The sequence below is a fragment of the Scyliorhinus torazame genome, chromosome 15, assembly GCF_047496885.1.
Source record: "Scyliorhinus torazame isolate Kashiwa2021f chromosome 15, sScyTor2.1, whole genome shotgun sequence".
Taxonomy (NCBI): Eukaryota; Metazoa; Chordata; class Chondrichthyes; order Carcharhiniformes; family Scyliorhinidae; genus Scyliorhinus; species Scyliorhinus torazame.
In genome coordinates, this window is record NC_092721.1 from 155,780,314 (window position 1) to 155,796,453 (window position 16,140).

General features: G+C 46.0%; 1 protein-coding gene across 2 annotated transcripts in view; it reads right to left on the reverse strand.

The window, feature by feature from the left end:
- The window catches only part of hsph1 (heat shock 105/110 protein 1), a 114,112-nt gene that overhangs the window by 85,318 nt on the left and 12,654 nt on the right, over positions 1-16,140 (reverse strand). For both annotated transcript variants that reach the window (XM_072476982.1, XM_072476983.1), the window contains exons 3-4: positions 14,575-14,712; positions 13,579-13,701 (exon numbers count right to left, since the gene is read on the reverse strand). In XM_072476982.1, coding sequence (XP_072333083.1) covers positions 13,579-13,701; positions 14,575-14,712 — 261 coding nt within the window. The remainder of the gene's footprint in view (positions 1-13,578; positions 13,702-14,574; positions 14,713-16,140) is intronic.

Below are 16,140 nucleotides of genomic sequence, written 5' to 3' on the forward strand. Positions count from 1 at the left end.
GAAGGGCTGCCACGACTGAAGGGTCAAGGCTTAAAACTGTGAGCTTCATTTGCTCCTTCTCTTCCAGGCCGTACATGGTAGCCTGCTGTTTGACTTTCGCGAAAAATTGGTGGGGGTCTGATGTGGGAAGGAACGGTGTACTTTTTCTACACGCGTCCTGTAATTGGGTCACGGTTAACGGGGTTGTGTACAGGAAATCTGCATTTCCTTCTGCTGTGGCCCTGCGGTGTGTGATTACAGGTTCATGGGGGTGTGTTCAGTCGGGGGTTGGGGCACTTTCCTTTTCTGGATTTTTCCTGCGTACATGTCCCATGCACATATTTATGGGCAGTCTCGTTCAATTCCTGCCAATCGGGGCCATTTTCGTGATCTAACTGTGGTCCAAATGTGCTTTGAAACCCATTTTGAACGTAAAGCAAGATTGCAATTCTGCAATATGCTTCCGGCACTTTGTGTGGTCTACAGAGCTCTGCCTTTGTTCCTTCATGGAAGTATGGAGTGCTCGTCGGGCTGCTTTCAGATCATTGCACTGTTTCTGCAGTTTCTCCACTTGTTGCTCGGTCTCTTGTCTTACCAAGACCGCATGTTGCGTGTCCTGGTAGGCCTTATCGTATTGCGTTTGGAAGCTACTCAAATGCACCAGACAAGACTGGTGTGCCCCCTTGGCATCATTCACCTCTCTGTCCCTTGCTGCTAACTGCTCTTTTAAATCTCTATTCTCCTTCTCTACTTCGCTCACGTCTACCTCACTACTTCTGTCTCTCTCCTCTATCTCTCTACAAAGCATCCTAACGACCTCCTCGGTGCCTCGCAATTGTGCCAAACAGGACACGATTGCCATCAGCTTGCGAACTTTCCCTAAGCTCTTCTTGTGGATCTCTGACAGGTTCTCCCACCCAAGTATGTCCTATACTCCCGGGACCTGTTTCTTCATTGGCGCAGAATTCACTCCATCCTTTCCCTTTGAGATATTTCCTGATCTCATCTTCCCAAACGGGACACTGTCCTACTCTACTGGTCGCTGCGACCTCAAATTCCTGGGGGTTCATAAGGCGTTCCACTGCCTTCATTGCCATTTTCTCTATCTGGGTTCTCTACTGAATTTGGAACAAGGGGTGATAAAGTGGTGATGTAAACACGGGTACGGCTTACGCTAATTTCCAGCCTACAAAACTCCCGACAGTTTTACGCAACAAAATCTCTCATATTTACCTTATATCCCTATTAGTACGCATGCATTAACACACTTCCGAATCTCGGAGGCTTGATCAGTACTGTTCTTACGCTTGTGGTTTTTCTGTTTCCAATTGGATTCTCAATTCAAATTTGTGTTCTCTCGGGGTGGTCAGGCCACTTCTAAATCGAGTCCCGGCAGAGTCGCCAGTAAATGTTGCTAACTTGCTTTTGTCTCTTAATTTGGCTCTGTTTAATTACGTTTGCTCAAGAGTCGCCAGGTATCTTTCGACACCGCCACAAGGTTCAAAACCGAATACTGATCAAAGACTCGATACACCAGTTAGTAAGTTCAAAAGCAATGCTCATTTATTTACAGTCAAATCTACTCATGCATAAAATTCTACAACCTAAACTATCACTATTACTAAAAAGCCTATGCTTAGCTTCGGGTGCCCACTCAGTCAGAGGAACAATGGCCGTTGCTCAGTTCTGAGGCTGCTGGGTCGAGCTGTTTACAGGAGAACAACTAGGAGCGTCTGTCTCGTAGCGTGCGTTGACTTGGAACTCACTTGGTCTGGTGTAGCTTTGGCGGGTCTCTACTTACTGAGAACCAAGGCCAAGAGAGAGATTCTCTATTGGGGAATCCTTTTTATACCCAAAAAGGGCTTTGCCCGCTTTGGGTGGGCCTTGAACTTGGCCCCAATTAATTGGGCCGTTTCCCAATTGTCCTTATCGATTTTCCTTCAATAGAGGGGTGGATTCCCTGGTTGTTGGGCGTGTCCTAGGTGGCCGTTGGTTTGCTTTGTTTTAGTCTCCTCTGGCGCCGGGATGTCTGTTTTAGCATTGTTTACCTAAATGTTGCCTTTTGTTCCCGGGGATGGCTCATTAGTATGCAGATGGTTCTGCAGTACCGGTCCTTTCTGAGAGCTACAGCTCTAATCAACAGACAGACCTTGCACCTGCTTGCTTTTTCGGTATTGTCCAATTTTCCCTGCATTCTTTGCAAGTGTCCATTTTGTAATCGGGACATGGCCATCCCAGATGGCTACACTGGGACATTTAAGAATCAACACATTGTTGTGGATCTGGAGTCACATGTAGGTCAGACCAGGTAAGGATGGCAGATTTCCTTCCCTAAAGGACATTAATGAGCCAGATGTTTGGTTTCATGGTTATCTTTAGATTTTCAACTTCAGATTTTTGTTTCATTGAATTAAAGTGGGGTGGAGAAAAACAAATCTTTGGAAGGAATTAAACTTTGTTTTTCCCTCACCATTGTCCCCCGTCCTCACTTGGACCATCTGTTCCCTGTTCCTGGATGTCCTTTGACACACTGCTTACCTTTGTTCTGCCATTAACACATTCTAATCTCTTGATGTGTCACTATCAGCACCCTTCATCACATTTCCTTTGTCCTTCTGTCTACATCTTTGTCAAACTCCACCTATGTTGGCCCTCTATTCAGACCCACTGCTCCCACCCCCCCCCCCCCCCCCCCCCCCCCCCCCAAACAACAGTATAAACCTGACCCCGTTTCCAGTTCTCTCCAGCTTTGGCAAAGAGTCATCCAGACTCAAACTCCCTTTTCTTTCCACAGATGCTGTCAGACCTGCTGACAATGTGTATAGGATACCTTTCTAATCCAATATGTGCAAAGACCAACACGGGACGAGCTTTAATAATAATGGGGAATGAACCAGAACAGATAATATGTTATAATATACTTCTTTAGTAACCGTGACCATACCACATAAGCATTAGTTGATGATGGAGAAGGAAATAAGGCAAATACCAAATTAAGTCAGGAGAAATAACTGATTTTGAGGGTACCAGATTGAACCAGGATATAAGCTAATGCTTGGGAGTTGAGAATAAAACTTGGGAAAATAAAATGGACAACAATATTGGCAAACAATGATGTAGAACAATGTGAAGTTTGAAATGGCATCCAGAGTGGAGGGAAAATATATTCTGCTGAAAGAAAATAACAAACTAAACACTTGTGAAACTCCATGGTGAGTAAAGACATAACTAGAATGATTGGGAGTAGGTTTATTTGATCTTAGTTTCAGACTAGTTCGGCACAACATCGTGGGCTGAAGGGCCTGTAGTGTGCTGTACAGTTCTATGTTGTATGTTCTCGCCCAGTGAGCCTTCTCTGAACTGCCTCCAATGCAAATATATCCCCCTCTAAATAATGGAGACCAAAACTGTACACACCTCTCACTAATGCCATGTACAGCTATAACAGCACTTCCCTTTTGCAATAAAAGGGCAACACTCCACTTTGTGATGAATGCAGGATTTTAGATGTATTGGACTATAAGTATTTGATGAAGTACGGTTTAAAAGCCTGGGTTAGAGTGTGTTTGACTGCTGCAGTCATGTTTTTAAAAGAAACTTGGATTGAAAGCCAACAAAATATCTGGAGCCTGAGGTGCAATTAATTATTATAAATGCTTGAGCTAATGCAATTTTGTCTTGATTAAGAGGTTCCCAGGGGAGTTAATTAGTTCAGCTGGGCCGCAGGGTAGCGGGGTTTAGCACTGCTGCCTCACGGCGCTGAGGACCCGGATTCCATCACAGTGTGTGTGTAGTTTGAACATTCTCGGTGTTTGCGTGGGTCTCACCCCCACAACCCAAAGATGTGCAGACTAGGTGGATTGGCAACGCTAAATTGCCTCTTAATTGGAAAAAAAAGAATTGGGTACTCTAAAATAAATAAGTAAAATAATTTTCAGCTTGGTGAGATGGTGTAATTGCTGGGAAGAACTACGGTACCAGGCATTCTAAAAAAGCATTTTCAGTTGGGTTCTAATTCTGGCTGAAGTTGAGACCAAGCAAGTCAGTTTGTTCTCGCTGTAGGGTAGGTAAAAGAGATTAACTGTATTTAAAGCAGTTCAGACTTGTCTGAGAACAATGGGGAGTTGAAACAAGCAAGTCGAAAACCGCTTTTGAAGGCATCCAGCCAAGGTTTCTGCACGGGTTCAGACCGGAGTCAGATTTGTTCTGTAAAAGCAGCGTCAAGAGATCGCTTTCTCAAAGAATAACTTCATAAAGCAAGTATTATTCGGTGCCATTGGTATTTAAGGTGGATTGAGAGCTGTAATGGTCTATTTTCTTGTTGTTTAAGTAAGAATAAAGATAGCAAGTTAGGGTATTTTATTCCGTGTTGAGTAGGATTGTTTAAGGGGTCATTGTAAGCTATTTTTAGGTGTCACACACGCACACACACACACACACACGTGTATCAGTGTCCAGTCATGGGCTATCTGGCTCCCTAGGTAACAGAATTTGCTTTGGACTAGTTTGAATGGTAGATCCCCAAGCTCTATCCCTCCCCTGCTCAGGTTCACTGGGAATGCCTCGCTCTTGCCCAGGTTGAGTTTGGAGTGTGACCAATACCTAAAGAGAAAAGACAAAGGTCACCACCTCCAACAGGCCCGGGCCCAGGACCCACCCAAGACAGTCACCAGCCTCATCCCTATATAAAAGGCTTAATCCCAGTCAGATCCCCAACCCGCAGCTCCCTCCCCACATCAAGCAAATAAGCTAGACTCATTGAACCTTGCTCACAGAGGTCCAACAAACTACAGCCTCTACTCCCACCTCACTAGCTGAAACTTTACAGCTAGCAAAGGTAACTCCCCACCCCAAGTCTCTTCTCAAAAAGCAAAGAAAAACTCTCCCCAGCCCATACCGGCTAGAGAAGAGTACGCAAAGCCCAACACCCTTACAATACATCTGGGGGCCATATATTCTCCATTCCGTTGCACTGACCGCTACCCCCCATCATGACAACCGTAGCTACCTCAATCCCAAACATACAACAGATACAAACTACAACCCTTTTCAAACCAACCTCTCCCAACTGTCCCCATTAAATGCATTCAATCAAGTCCAGGTCTACGCTCCTTGACAAAAGCCTTCACCTCCTAGCACATATTGAAAAAAATGATCTTTCAACTGAAGTCACTCTCCGCCTTGCCGGGTACACCACTCCAAACTGGACTCCACTCCTGAATAGCGCTAACTTTGCCTTATCAAAAGCCACATGCTGCTTTGCCAACTCTGCTCTGACATCTTGGTATATCTTGATGATGCTTTCATCCCACCTCCTGATTATCTTCCATTGCAGAACCTGTTATTTCTCCTGGAAGCTGTGGAAACCAATTATCACCGCCCAGGATGGCTCATTCGCCTGAGGCTTCTGCCGGAGTACATGGTAGGCCCGATCCAACTCACCCGTATATTCCCCCCACCCCCGCGCTTCCAACGAGGTGATTTGATCCCCATGCCACGACAAGGCTGCACCACACCCTTCAGCAGCTCTTCATGCTCCGAGGTATTTACCAGCTTCTCCCGGATCGAGCCAAGTGCTTCTGCAATTGACAACTTAAGGGTTTCCATCATCACCCAAACTCCTGCACCATCATCTCAGTCAGCATTTCTACCGTGGTATGAGCAGCCACAGCCAAGGCCGGGTCTGCCGCCTTCCCTCCTGCTGAGTTCTACGGACTTTCTAGCATCAAAGAATTATTTCCTGCAACGTTCTTCCCACCAACCTTCTCAATAGATGGATATATTTTGGCTGGGAAATTCCTTACCCCATACAATGGGCCAAAATCAAAATCCCCAGGAACCAAATAATAAAGATCATGGCGGGAGTTACCTTATGTGCAGCCTTCTCCTACCTGTCGCCAGTCCTGTCCTGTCAAAGTTTTTTAAAAAAATTTGAATACCCAATTGTTGTTTTCCCCCAATTAAGGGACAATTTAGCGTGGCCAAATCACCTACCTTGCACATCCTTTTGGGTTGTGGGGGTGACACCCACGCAGACACGGGAAGAATATGCAAACTCCACACGGACAGTGAACTGGGGCCGGATCGTACCGGGGTCCTCTGCGACGTGAAGCAGCAATGCTAACACGCGGCATCATGCCGCCCTAGTCCTGCCGAAGGTGATGCTGATTTACATTCCTTGCCCACATGGCTGTAAGAGATCTCGTGGGGGTCAAGTTTGGCAGGACCGGAAGATCCCACCAGCAGGAAGGGCAGGAGAATTCCATTTATAGTTTCTCACTTCACCTCTTTCCTTTTGAGTAGCAGCTGGGACCTTTCCAGGATTTAGGAAATTTTGGAAGATAGGAATCAATGCATCCACTATCTTTGCATCCATTTTTTTAAGACCCAAAGGACTAATGCTTGTTTAGTTCCATTATTTTTCCTTTTTCTCTACTGATCAGAGAATGTTTTAAGTTTCTCCCTTTAGTTCTTTTTTTCCCCCCCTCCTAGTCTTGGAATAAAGTCTCTGGCACTTCCACATTCCTCAGTATCATCCTTTAAAGGGACCAACATTTACTTTAGCTATTCTCTCTTTTTACATACTACAGTCTGTATTGATATTGTTTGCTAGTTTACTCTCATTCTAATTTCTCTCTCTATTATTTTGTGAATTCTAAAACTGTCCCAATGCTTTGGCCTCCCAGTATTGTACTTTTCTTCCAATTCAATCCTATCCGCAAATTTCTTAGTTAGCCAAGGATGGTGCATTCTTCTCAGAGACTTTAAACAAAAACATATTCCACAAATATAGCTCTGAAGCATCTCCTTAAACGTTTGCATCTGCTTCTCCATGACACCTTTTAATCTATTATCGTAGTCCATTTTAGCCAACTCTTAAATACACTATGAACTCATCCTCAAACTACTTTTTCTGATTTGTTTCATGTAATCTATAAGAACATTAAAATCGCCACGATTATTGCAATTCCTTTTTTACAAGCCCCCATTATTCCTTGATTCATACTCAGAAATGTCAAATATTCTTTGAATATGTAGTTTCCGACATTTGCAACCAAGGGCCAAATTTTCACATTGTAGGGAAGACTATCCTGGACCTTTAGAAATGGAAGTCCTGGGTCAGTAGTTGAAAGTGTGCTGGGATAATTCAAAGAGGGAGCCATCTCAAGCCAAAATACATCCCACGCTACAGTAATGGCCATCATACGTATGTTTATTACTATTTGCACCATCAATTCATCTATTTACATTGTGTATTTTATGTTTGCCCTATTATGTACTTTCTTTTCATGTATGGAATGATCAGTCGGAGTTGCATGCAGAACAATATTTTTCACTGTACCTTGGTACATGTGGCAATAAACAAATCCAATCCAACCTTGTGACAAATACTGCATGACAACCTTTAAATACTATCTTTATAATTGATCCATACTCTGACCCAATTTGTTGGTGCCGCTTAGATTTATACACTGTACATGCATGCGTTAGTTATCATTACCCATATCATTGCCCTGCCCTACTGCCTTGTCTGTCTGGAAGCCTACATAACGGGTGGCGCCATGAGCTGAGCGTTCACATGAAAGGTGGTTCTCGTGCAAGATCTTCGCCTGCAGCCTTTTAACCCCAACCAAAGATACCTACGATCCCCCAGCCTAACCCCCTATTGACCACACTGCCAAGCAAGATGGGAAAAAAAGTCAGCTGCCCAGCCAAAAAGCCAACATAGACGAGGAGCTGGAAACCTCAGTCTGAGAGCCAGCAGCCCACGTGGATGGGACCGACCCCGCAGCTGATGGACAAGCTGACGAGCTCCAGAGACACAAGGAGGAGATGAGAAGAGACCTTCTGGCAGCCATCGAAACAGCAGTGGAAGCTGCGATGGCCCCCATGAGGGTGTCAATAGACAATATGGAGCGGAGGCTAGAGGCCCAGAAAATGATAAGAGACCCTGAAGAGTCCCTCGGACCAAGCGGCGTTCGAGGAGGAGGTGGCGAGCCTGGTCAGAAAGACAAGGTCGACGACCAGGAGAACAGGTCGCGCCGGAAGAATTTGAGAATCGTGTGGCTGCCGGAAGGAACGGAGAGGAGAAACCCCACTGAGTATGTAGCAGCGAAGCTGGACGGCAAGGAGGGCTTTGCAAAGTCCCCAGAGGTAGAAAGCGCCCATAGGTCACTTTGTCAGCGACCCAAGGTGGGAGAGCCACTGCAGGCAATAATTAATTGTGAGGCTCCACAGATATCAAGACCAAAAAACAGATCCAGAGGTGGGTGAAGAGCCAGGGTGTAAGTAGGAAGGACATTCCACCTGCTTGTACCAGGTCATTGGTGCTGACCTGGTCAAGCGTTGGGCAGAATTCAACAGTGCAAAATCCACCCTGTACAAAAGTGGGGTGCAGTTTGGCATACTCCACCCTGCCAAGCTCTGGGTTACATACCAGGGCAAGGAACACTACTTTGACGCCACGGAGCATGGAGGAAGCTAACAAGTTCGGCCAGAAGAATGGACAGGACAAACTAGGACAGAGGGCAATAGCCAGAATGCAGGCAAACACAGGAAAAGGCGCGGAGAAAGCAGGAGGAAAAAGAGGTAGACAGGTGTTAAATGTGGGAATCTGACGAGTCCAGTCCAAGAACATCCTGGACCACACTGGTCCAGGCCTCAATCTCATTGATCCCCAAAAAGGACACAGACTGACAAGTGTGGAGCATACAGACCCAACTCCTCCTAAATGATTTTGATTTATTGTCACATGTACCGAAGTACAGTAAAAAGTATTTTTCTGTGGCTAAGGGAACGTACAAAGTAGACAAAAAAAAAATGACAAGAGTGCACTGGCAAATGGTACATCGACAAAGTGATTGGTTACAGTGCGGAACAAGAGGCCAAACAAAGCAAATACATGAGCAAGAGCAGGATAGGGAACAGATCAGTCTGAGGGAGAGTCGTCGAGGAGTCTAGTGGCTGTGGGGAAGTAGCTGTTCCTATGTCTGGATGTGCGGGTCTTCAAACTTCTGTATTTTCTACCTCCTGGAAGGGTCTGGAAGAAGATAAAGCCTGGGTGGGAGGGGTCTCTGATAATGCTGTCTGCCTTCCTGAGGCAGCGGGAGGTGTAGACAGAATCAATGTGAGGGTGGCAAGCTTGTGTGATGCGTTGGGCTGAGTTCCCCTGCAGATTTTGTGATCTTGGGCCGAGCAGTTGCCATACCAAGCTGTGATGCAGCCAGATAGGATATTCTCTATGGCACAACTGTAGACGTTTGAGAGAGTCGATGCAGACATGCCGATTTCTTTTAGCTTCCGTAGGAAGTAGAGATGTTGTTGGGCTTTCTTGACTGTTGCACCAACGTGAGAAGACCAGGACAGACTGTTGGTGATGGTGACCCCCAGGAACTTAAAGCTATCGACCATCTCCACTTTGGAGACATTGATATAGACGAGGGTGCGTGTATGCTACGCCAGTGACCTTCAAAGTCGGGGCCGCGACCCGCGGGTGGGTCGTGGGCGTGTGTCAGTGGGGGTCGCAGAAGATTTTTTAAAAGATTCTATGTAATCTTCCTGCCTGACGGATGCAGCGAGCAGGTCACGGCCCCCGAACGTCGCCATCTCTATAGATAACTTGTTCAGTTCATCAGGGAGGGATGCTCCAGCCCCAGATATTCTGCCTGGCCTTACTTTGTAGCTTGTGAGCTTGTGAAAGCCCTGGCATAGGCGTTGTGGGTTTGTGTAGTTGCCCTCGGTAGTTTGATGAGGTATTGTCTTTTGTTGTATCGGATGGCTTTCCCTACGTCATAGCTGGATTTCTTATATAGGTCAGGGTCGTCAGATTTGAACGCCTCTGTCTAGAACCTCAGCAGTGAGTGAACCCTTTGGTTGAGCCAGGGTTTCCGATTGAGGATGCAAATAATGATGCAAAAGTCCTAACGAAGGCTCTGGTGAGGCGCCTGGAGAACTGTCTGTCAGAGGTGGTCGTGGAAGATCAGAATGGGTTTGTCAAGGGTTAAAAACTAACAGTGAACATCAAATGACTGCTGAATGTAATGACCTCACCCGGGGAGAAGGCATTAGAGGCGATCATCTCCCTGAATGCCGAGAACGCTTTTAATTGAGTAGAATGGAGGCAGTTGAACAGTTTGGGTTCGGGGCAGGGTTCACCACATGGGTGAAGCTCCTGTCCAGCTCTCCTACGGTGAGCATGCGGACGATCGCCACCAGCTCGAAATACTTTCGGCTGTACAGCCGAACGAGGCAGGCGTGCCCGCTATCCCCATTCCTGTTCGCACTGGCAATCGAACTGCTGTCAGATCAGCGGACTGGTGGATGGGCATACAGAGAGGGGGCAGGGAGCATAGAGTCTTGCTCTATGCGGATGACCTGCTCTTGTATGTGTCGAACCCCCTAGCCAGCATGAGAAAGATAACAGGACTCCTTGAACCCCCGAGAGGGAGGAGCGGAGCTGGAGAAACCACTGTTTAAAGTGACCTAACCAAGTTCAGGTACTTGCCGATCCAAGTGGCCCAAATCTGGAAGAGGGTGATGGGCTAGCTAAGGGAACCGGAGGCAGACAGGGTCCGAATAGTGGAGGCCTCCTGCATGGGGACGATTCTCCAGGCGCTGGCCACAGCATCACTCCAGACAGGCAGATACACAGGCACACCAGAAGCCCAGTGATAGTAGCCACCTTAAGAACATGGAACCCGGTCAGGTGCCACTTCAAACTTGGCGAGATGTCCATAGAGGCCCCCTTCTGCAACAAGCACAGATTCACACCGGCTAGGATGGATGCCACATTTTGAGACATGGAGGGTGGACAGAGGGACACAGTAACGGACATGTATGTGGATGATAGACTGGCAACCCTGGGGGAACACAGGCTCCAACTCCCAAAACGGAACAAGCTCAGGTACCTGCAGCTCTACCACTTTCTCTGTCAGGAGACAAAAATATTCCCCCAGAGACCCGGACACACATTTCTGAACACAATGGTAGGGTGGGACTGGTTAGCGATGGACATGTTGCGATATCTACAGCCGACTCCTCAAAAAAAATCAGGACCCCACTGGATGAGAACAAAGAACAAAGAAAAGTACAGCACAGGAACAGGCCCTTCGGCCCTCTAATCCTGTGCCGACCATGCTGCCCGTCGAAACTAAAATCTTCTGCACTTCCGGGGTCCGTATCCCTCTATTCCCATCCTATTCATGTATTTGTCAAGATGCCCCTTAAACATCACTATCGTCCCTGCTTCCACCACCTCCTCCGGCAGCGAGTTCCAGGCACCCATTACCCTCTGTGTAAAAAAACTTGCCTCGTACATCTCCTCTAAACCTTGCCCCTCGCACCTTAAACCTATGCCCCCAAGTATTTGACCCCTCTACCTGGGAAAAAGTCTCTGACTATCCACTCTGTCTATGCCCCTCATAATTTTGTAGACCTCTATCAGGTCGCCCCTCAACCTGTCGTTCCAGTGAGAACAAACTGAGTTTATTCAACCTCTCCTCATAGCTAATGCCCTCCATACCAGGCAACATCCTGGTAAATCTCTTCTGCACTCTCTCTAAAGCCTCCACATCCTTCTGGTAGTGTGGCGACCAGAATTGAACACTATACTCCAAGTGTGGCCTAACTAAGGTTCTATACAGCTGCAACATGACTTGCCAATTTTTATACTCAATGCCCCGGCCAATGAAGGCAAGCATGCCGTATGCCCACTCGACTATCTTCTCCACCTGTGTTGCCCCTTTCAGTGACCTGTACACCCAGATCTCTCTGACTGTCAATACTCTTGAGGGTTCTACCATTCACTGTATATTCCCTACCTGCATTGGACCTTCCAAAACGCATTACCTCACATTTGTCTGGATTAAACTCCATCTGTCATCTCTCCGCCCAAGTCGCCAAACGATCTAAATCCTGCTGTATCCTCTGACAGTCCTCATCGCTATCCCCAATTCCATCAACCTTTGTGTCGTCTGCAAACTTACTAATCGGACCAGTTGCATTTTCCTCCAAATCATTTATATATACTACGAACAGCAAAGGTCCCAGCACTGATCCCTGCGGAACACCACTAGTCACAGCCCTCCAATCAGAAAAGCACCCTTCCATTGTTACTCTCTGCCTTCTATGACCTAGCTAGTTCTGTATCCATCTTGCCAGCCTCACCCCTAATACTGTGTGACTTCATCTTTTGTACCAGTCTGCCATGAGGGACCTTGCCAAAGGAGTTACTGAAGTCCATATTAGACAACATCCACTGCCCTACCTGCCTCAATCACCTTTGTGACCTCCTCGAAAAACTCTGAGACCAAATAGAAATGGGGGAGGAGAGGAGATTGGCATGGAGATAGGGGGGAGGACTCTGGATCGAGGGACCAGCTAGGGAAGAGGGGCAAAGGATAGGAAGGGAGGACTAGAAAGGGGAGGGCAGGGTAAAAAGGGAGACCGCAAAAAGCAGAGAAAGAACAGGAACACAGGCCCCTCCCACACAGGCAAAACTGGAAATACAGACTGGCTTGACCTCCGTCAAGAACTCGGGGGGGGGGGGGGGGGGGGGGGGGGGTGAAGAGACAGGAGTTTCTCCTCCCCCTCTTGCGAGGGCCATGAAGAATCCAGCACGAGTTGTAGAGTCAAACAGAAAGTAACTTTATTTATAAGAATATATACACAGGGCCAGTAGTTCACTACTAGTTCCCTCTCTAACCGCACTGGCCAGCCCTATTTATACAGTGCTAATGAAGGCCCCCACCCTAATTGGGGGAGCTCATATTCCCCAAGTAACATGGGGTAACCAATTGTCCCCAGCCAATAGTATCCGGGCAAGTTATAACAGCCCCACCAACGAAACAAAGACAATCTGCAAACAAGGCGAAGGGTCCTGCCAATTAATGTAAATATGTGGGCAAAACAGAGCGTAACTCTTGCCACTAAGCGGCAAGAATCCCAGTAAAAAAAACTGTACAATACACAAAAACACTGATGTAAATAATGTAGGATGGAACTGGGACTGCTGGCTCAGGCATGGTGATAGCTTGGGCCCATGTTTTGTCGTTACTATTGTGTTGATTATTACTATAATTCCTGTACTTTTTTTGCAATGTTCTGTTTTTGAATGCAAATTGCTAATAAAAATTGGGTATCCTAAATGTATTTTAGAAAGGACAAAAAAGTAGCAATCCTCAGGACATCACAGGCAAGTGTTATCAATTACTTGCTTGTCACCATCAGACAGATTTACTGTAAAGTGCTGGGCATGAGAAATTGGATGGAGGTTCCATCAGAAGTATGGAGATTCTGTCTTATGCTGCCCTCCCCTTCATTCACATCAGAAGCTCACAGTATTCATAGTGAGTCTGCGGCCCTCCCTTCATTTAAGGCATTCTAGTTGACCCTGTCCTATTCTCCAGCCATCTGCCATCTTTGGTAGCAGTCCCAGACGTGGCTTCTTCATTGGTCTCTTTCAGGAAGATTGCAACCGATGTCCTGTGATGCTTATTATCCGGGTCTCAAACCTAGACATCGGTCAGATACCACCCTCACAATTTGAGCAGAAATTTTAATGCATGAGCTTGTTGCAATCTTCAGTACCTACATACTTACAGAAATCACACAGTCAAATACAGGCTTTCTCAGATTACTCTCCGCGGTTTCCTTTAGTTTGGTCAGGAGCATGGCCGTGATCTGTTCCACACTGAAATGCTGCTCTTTATCCATATACATTACCTGAAAAAAAATTATATAAATGCCTCTTAAACGAGGAGCTGGTTTAAGAATAGAAATACCCGTACTTGTAAGGTCCACTTTCTAGTTACAGATCATCTACATTTTATAACTTGGGAGATCATTATTTCCTGAAATAATGCATTTTCTGTCATCATTCTAGGATCTTCTAATCTAATCTAACGTCTTGTTTTTAAAAAAACAATGAGCAAGTAGCATCTCCCCAGAGGATGAGATTTCACCTTTCCTGCTCCTTGGAAATACTTTGCACTCACCCAACCAAAGCTATTGTCTTACCTAATTAACTATAGTCTTACTGGCCTAGACATATGAATGCCTGCTGGATGTTAGAGGCTTTGGATGTGATGAATATTGGCTCGAGCCATCTCCAAAAATACAGGTAGGTTCACATCAAAAATGGATGTTATGCACATTCGCTTGCCTTGGACCCAAGTTGGGACAGCGCAGCAATAAAATATTGTCCTTGGAGTTCAAATAATAATTAAAATAAGATTTTCATGCAGTGCAAAGATATGTAGGCCGGAATTTTCCAGTCATTGTGATTCTCTTTTCCTGCTGACAGTGCACCCCTGCCAGCGGATTTCCCGGCAGCATATGGTGGCTACAATGAGAAGTCCCATTTGACAAGTAGTAGGAAGATACAATCCTACCGCCAGCAAACAGCTGAGAAACACGCGGCTGGGGGCCCAGAGAATCCAGCCCGTAATTTTTCCTTGAAGAAAATACATATTTTCTTTGCAATGCCAGTTCTTATTAACTATAAAGCCAAAACGAAATACATTACAGAAATACGGTTATCCCGCTATATCTATAGAACTTAAAACATGTTTGTTGACAAAGTCCAAATGGACTTACCTTCATACCAACTCCAGTTTTTGTAGGAACAAGATCATAAGCGAGTTTAGCCTCCTGATTTTGAATAAGAGGATCATTAAATGCTCGGCCATGGAAACGTTTGAAGTTTATTATGGTGTTCTTGGTATTTGTAATCAGCTGAAAAGTAACAGAAACAACCAGATACAGCGACTGCATACCAGATAACATTTTTGTCAATTTATTGACTTAACAAGCCTTGATTTTAAACTGACATTTACAGTTATAGAAGAACTCAATTTTTGCTGCCAACATGACTGAAATTAAATCTACAATTAGTCTCTACTTGTAGCGAAGACAAATAAACAGAATACAAATGTCTTTTCAACTTTATGAAGCAATAGCATGCAATAGCTTCTCTTCCTGCTATCGCACCATTACCTCTGGTGCCCCCGCAAGGATCTATCCTTGGCCTTCTCCCATTTCTCATCTACATGCTGCCCCTTAGTGGCATCATCTGAAAGCACATTAGTACTCACAGGACAACATCCAGCTCTACCTCACCACCCCCTCCCTCGAGATACCTTCATTGCTAAACTAATCAGGACTGCTGATTAAACCCCCAATATTGGGTAAGCACAAGCTTCTGGAAATAAATATTGAAATGATTGAACATTGTTTTTTGTCCCTGCTCCAAACTCCATTCCTCTCAGATTTAAGTCAGTTTGTTTATAACTTTTGTTCATAGGTGGACTTTCAGCGAAACATACAGTGCGTGTCCCCGGAGACCTCTGTGGGGGGTTATAACATTATAACAACCCCCCCCCCATAGTACGGAGTGCCATCCTGGTGTGAGGGACCCCTGATTCTCTTCGCCTGGGGATGGCACTTGGGTGTACCTGTGTGGGGTCCACAGGTATATACTAGACAGGCGTTTTGTTGCTGATTTTCTCCTTGGTTCAATTTCTCTGTGTTATTACCTTTGCTCTCGAGTCGCCAGGTATCTTTATGATACCGGCACGAGGTTCAAGTCCGAGTAATGATCAATAACCCAATACACCGATTAGTAAGATTTAAATCAAAACACATTATACACAGTAATCGCTACTCATGCACAAATTCTACGTCTAAGCTACTTCTATAACTAACAGGCCTATACTTAACTTCGGACTGGCCCACCAGGTCAGGGGAACAAATGGCCTTTCGTTCGGGTTCTGAGTCTGAGGGATTCGAAGTTGGTACGGATTGGTAGCTATCTCGTAGCGAGCGTTGAATTAAGACTTACGTTGTTCGGGAGTCACTGCATGGGTCACGGTCAATGTTGGTTCATGTTGCTGGGTGACCCGGGCAGGACGCAAAGGTGAAGAGAGAGCGATTTGAACTTGGGGCTCAACTCTTATAGTCACCAGAGGCTTCCCTTTCGGGGCGGACCCTGTACCTGGTCCCAAGTGATTGGACTTTGTCCCAATCGCTTGGTTCAATTTTCTCCAATACTGCAGCGGTTCCCTGATCGATGGGCGGTCTTGAGGTGCTCGTTCACCTCCTTTGTGTTGGCTCCTGCTGGCGCCGAGGAGTCTGGCTTTGCTTTGTGTGTCCAAAATGTTACTT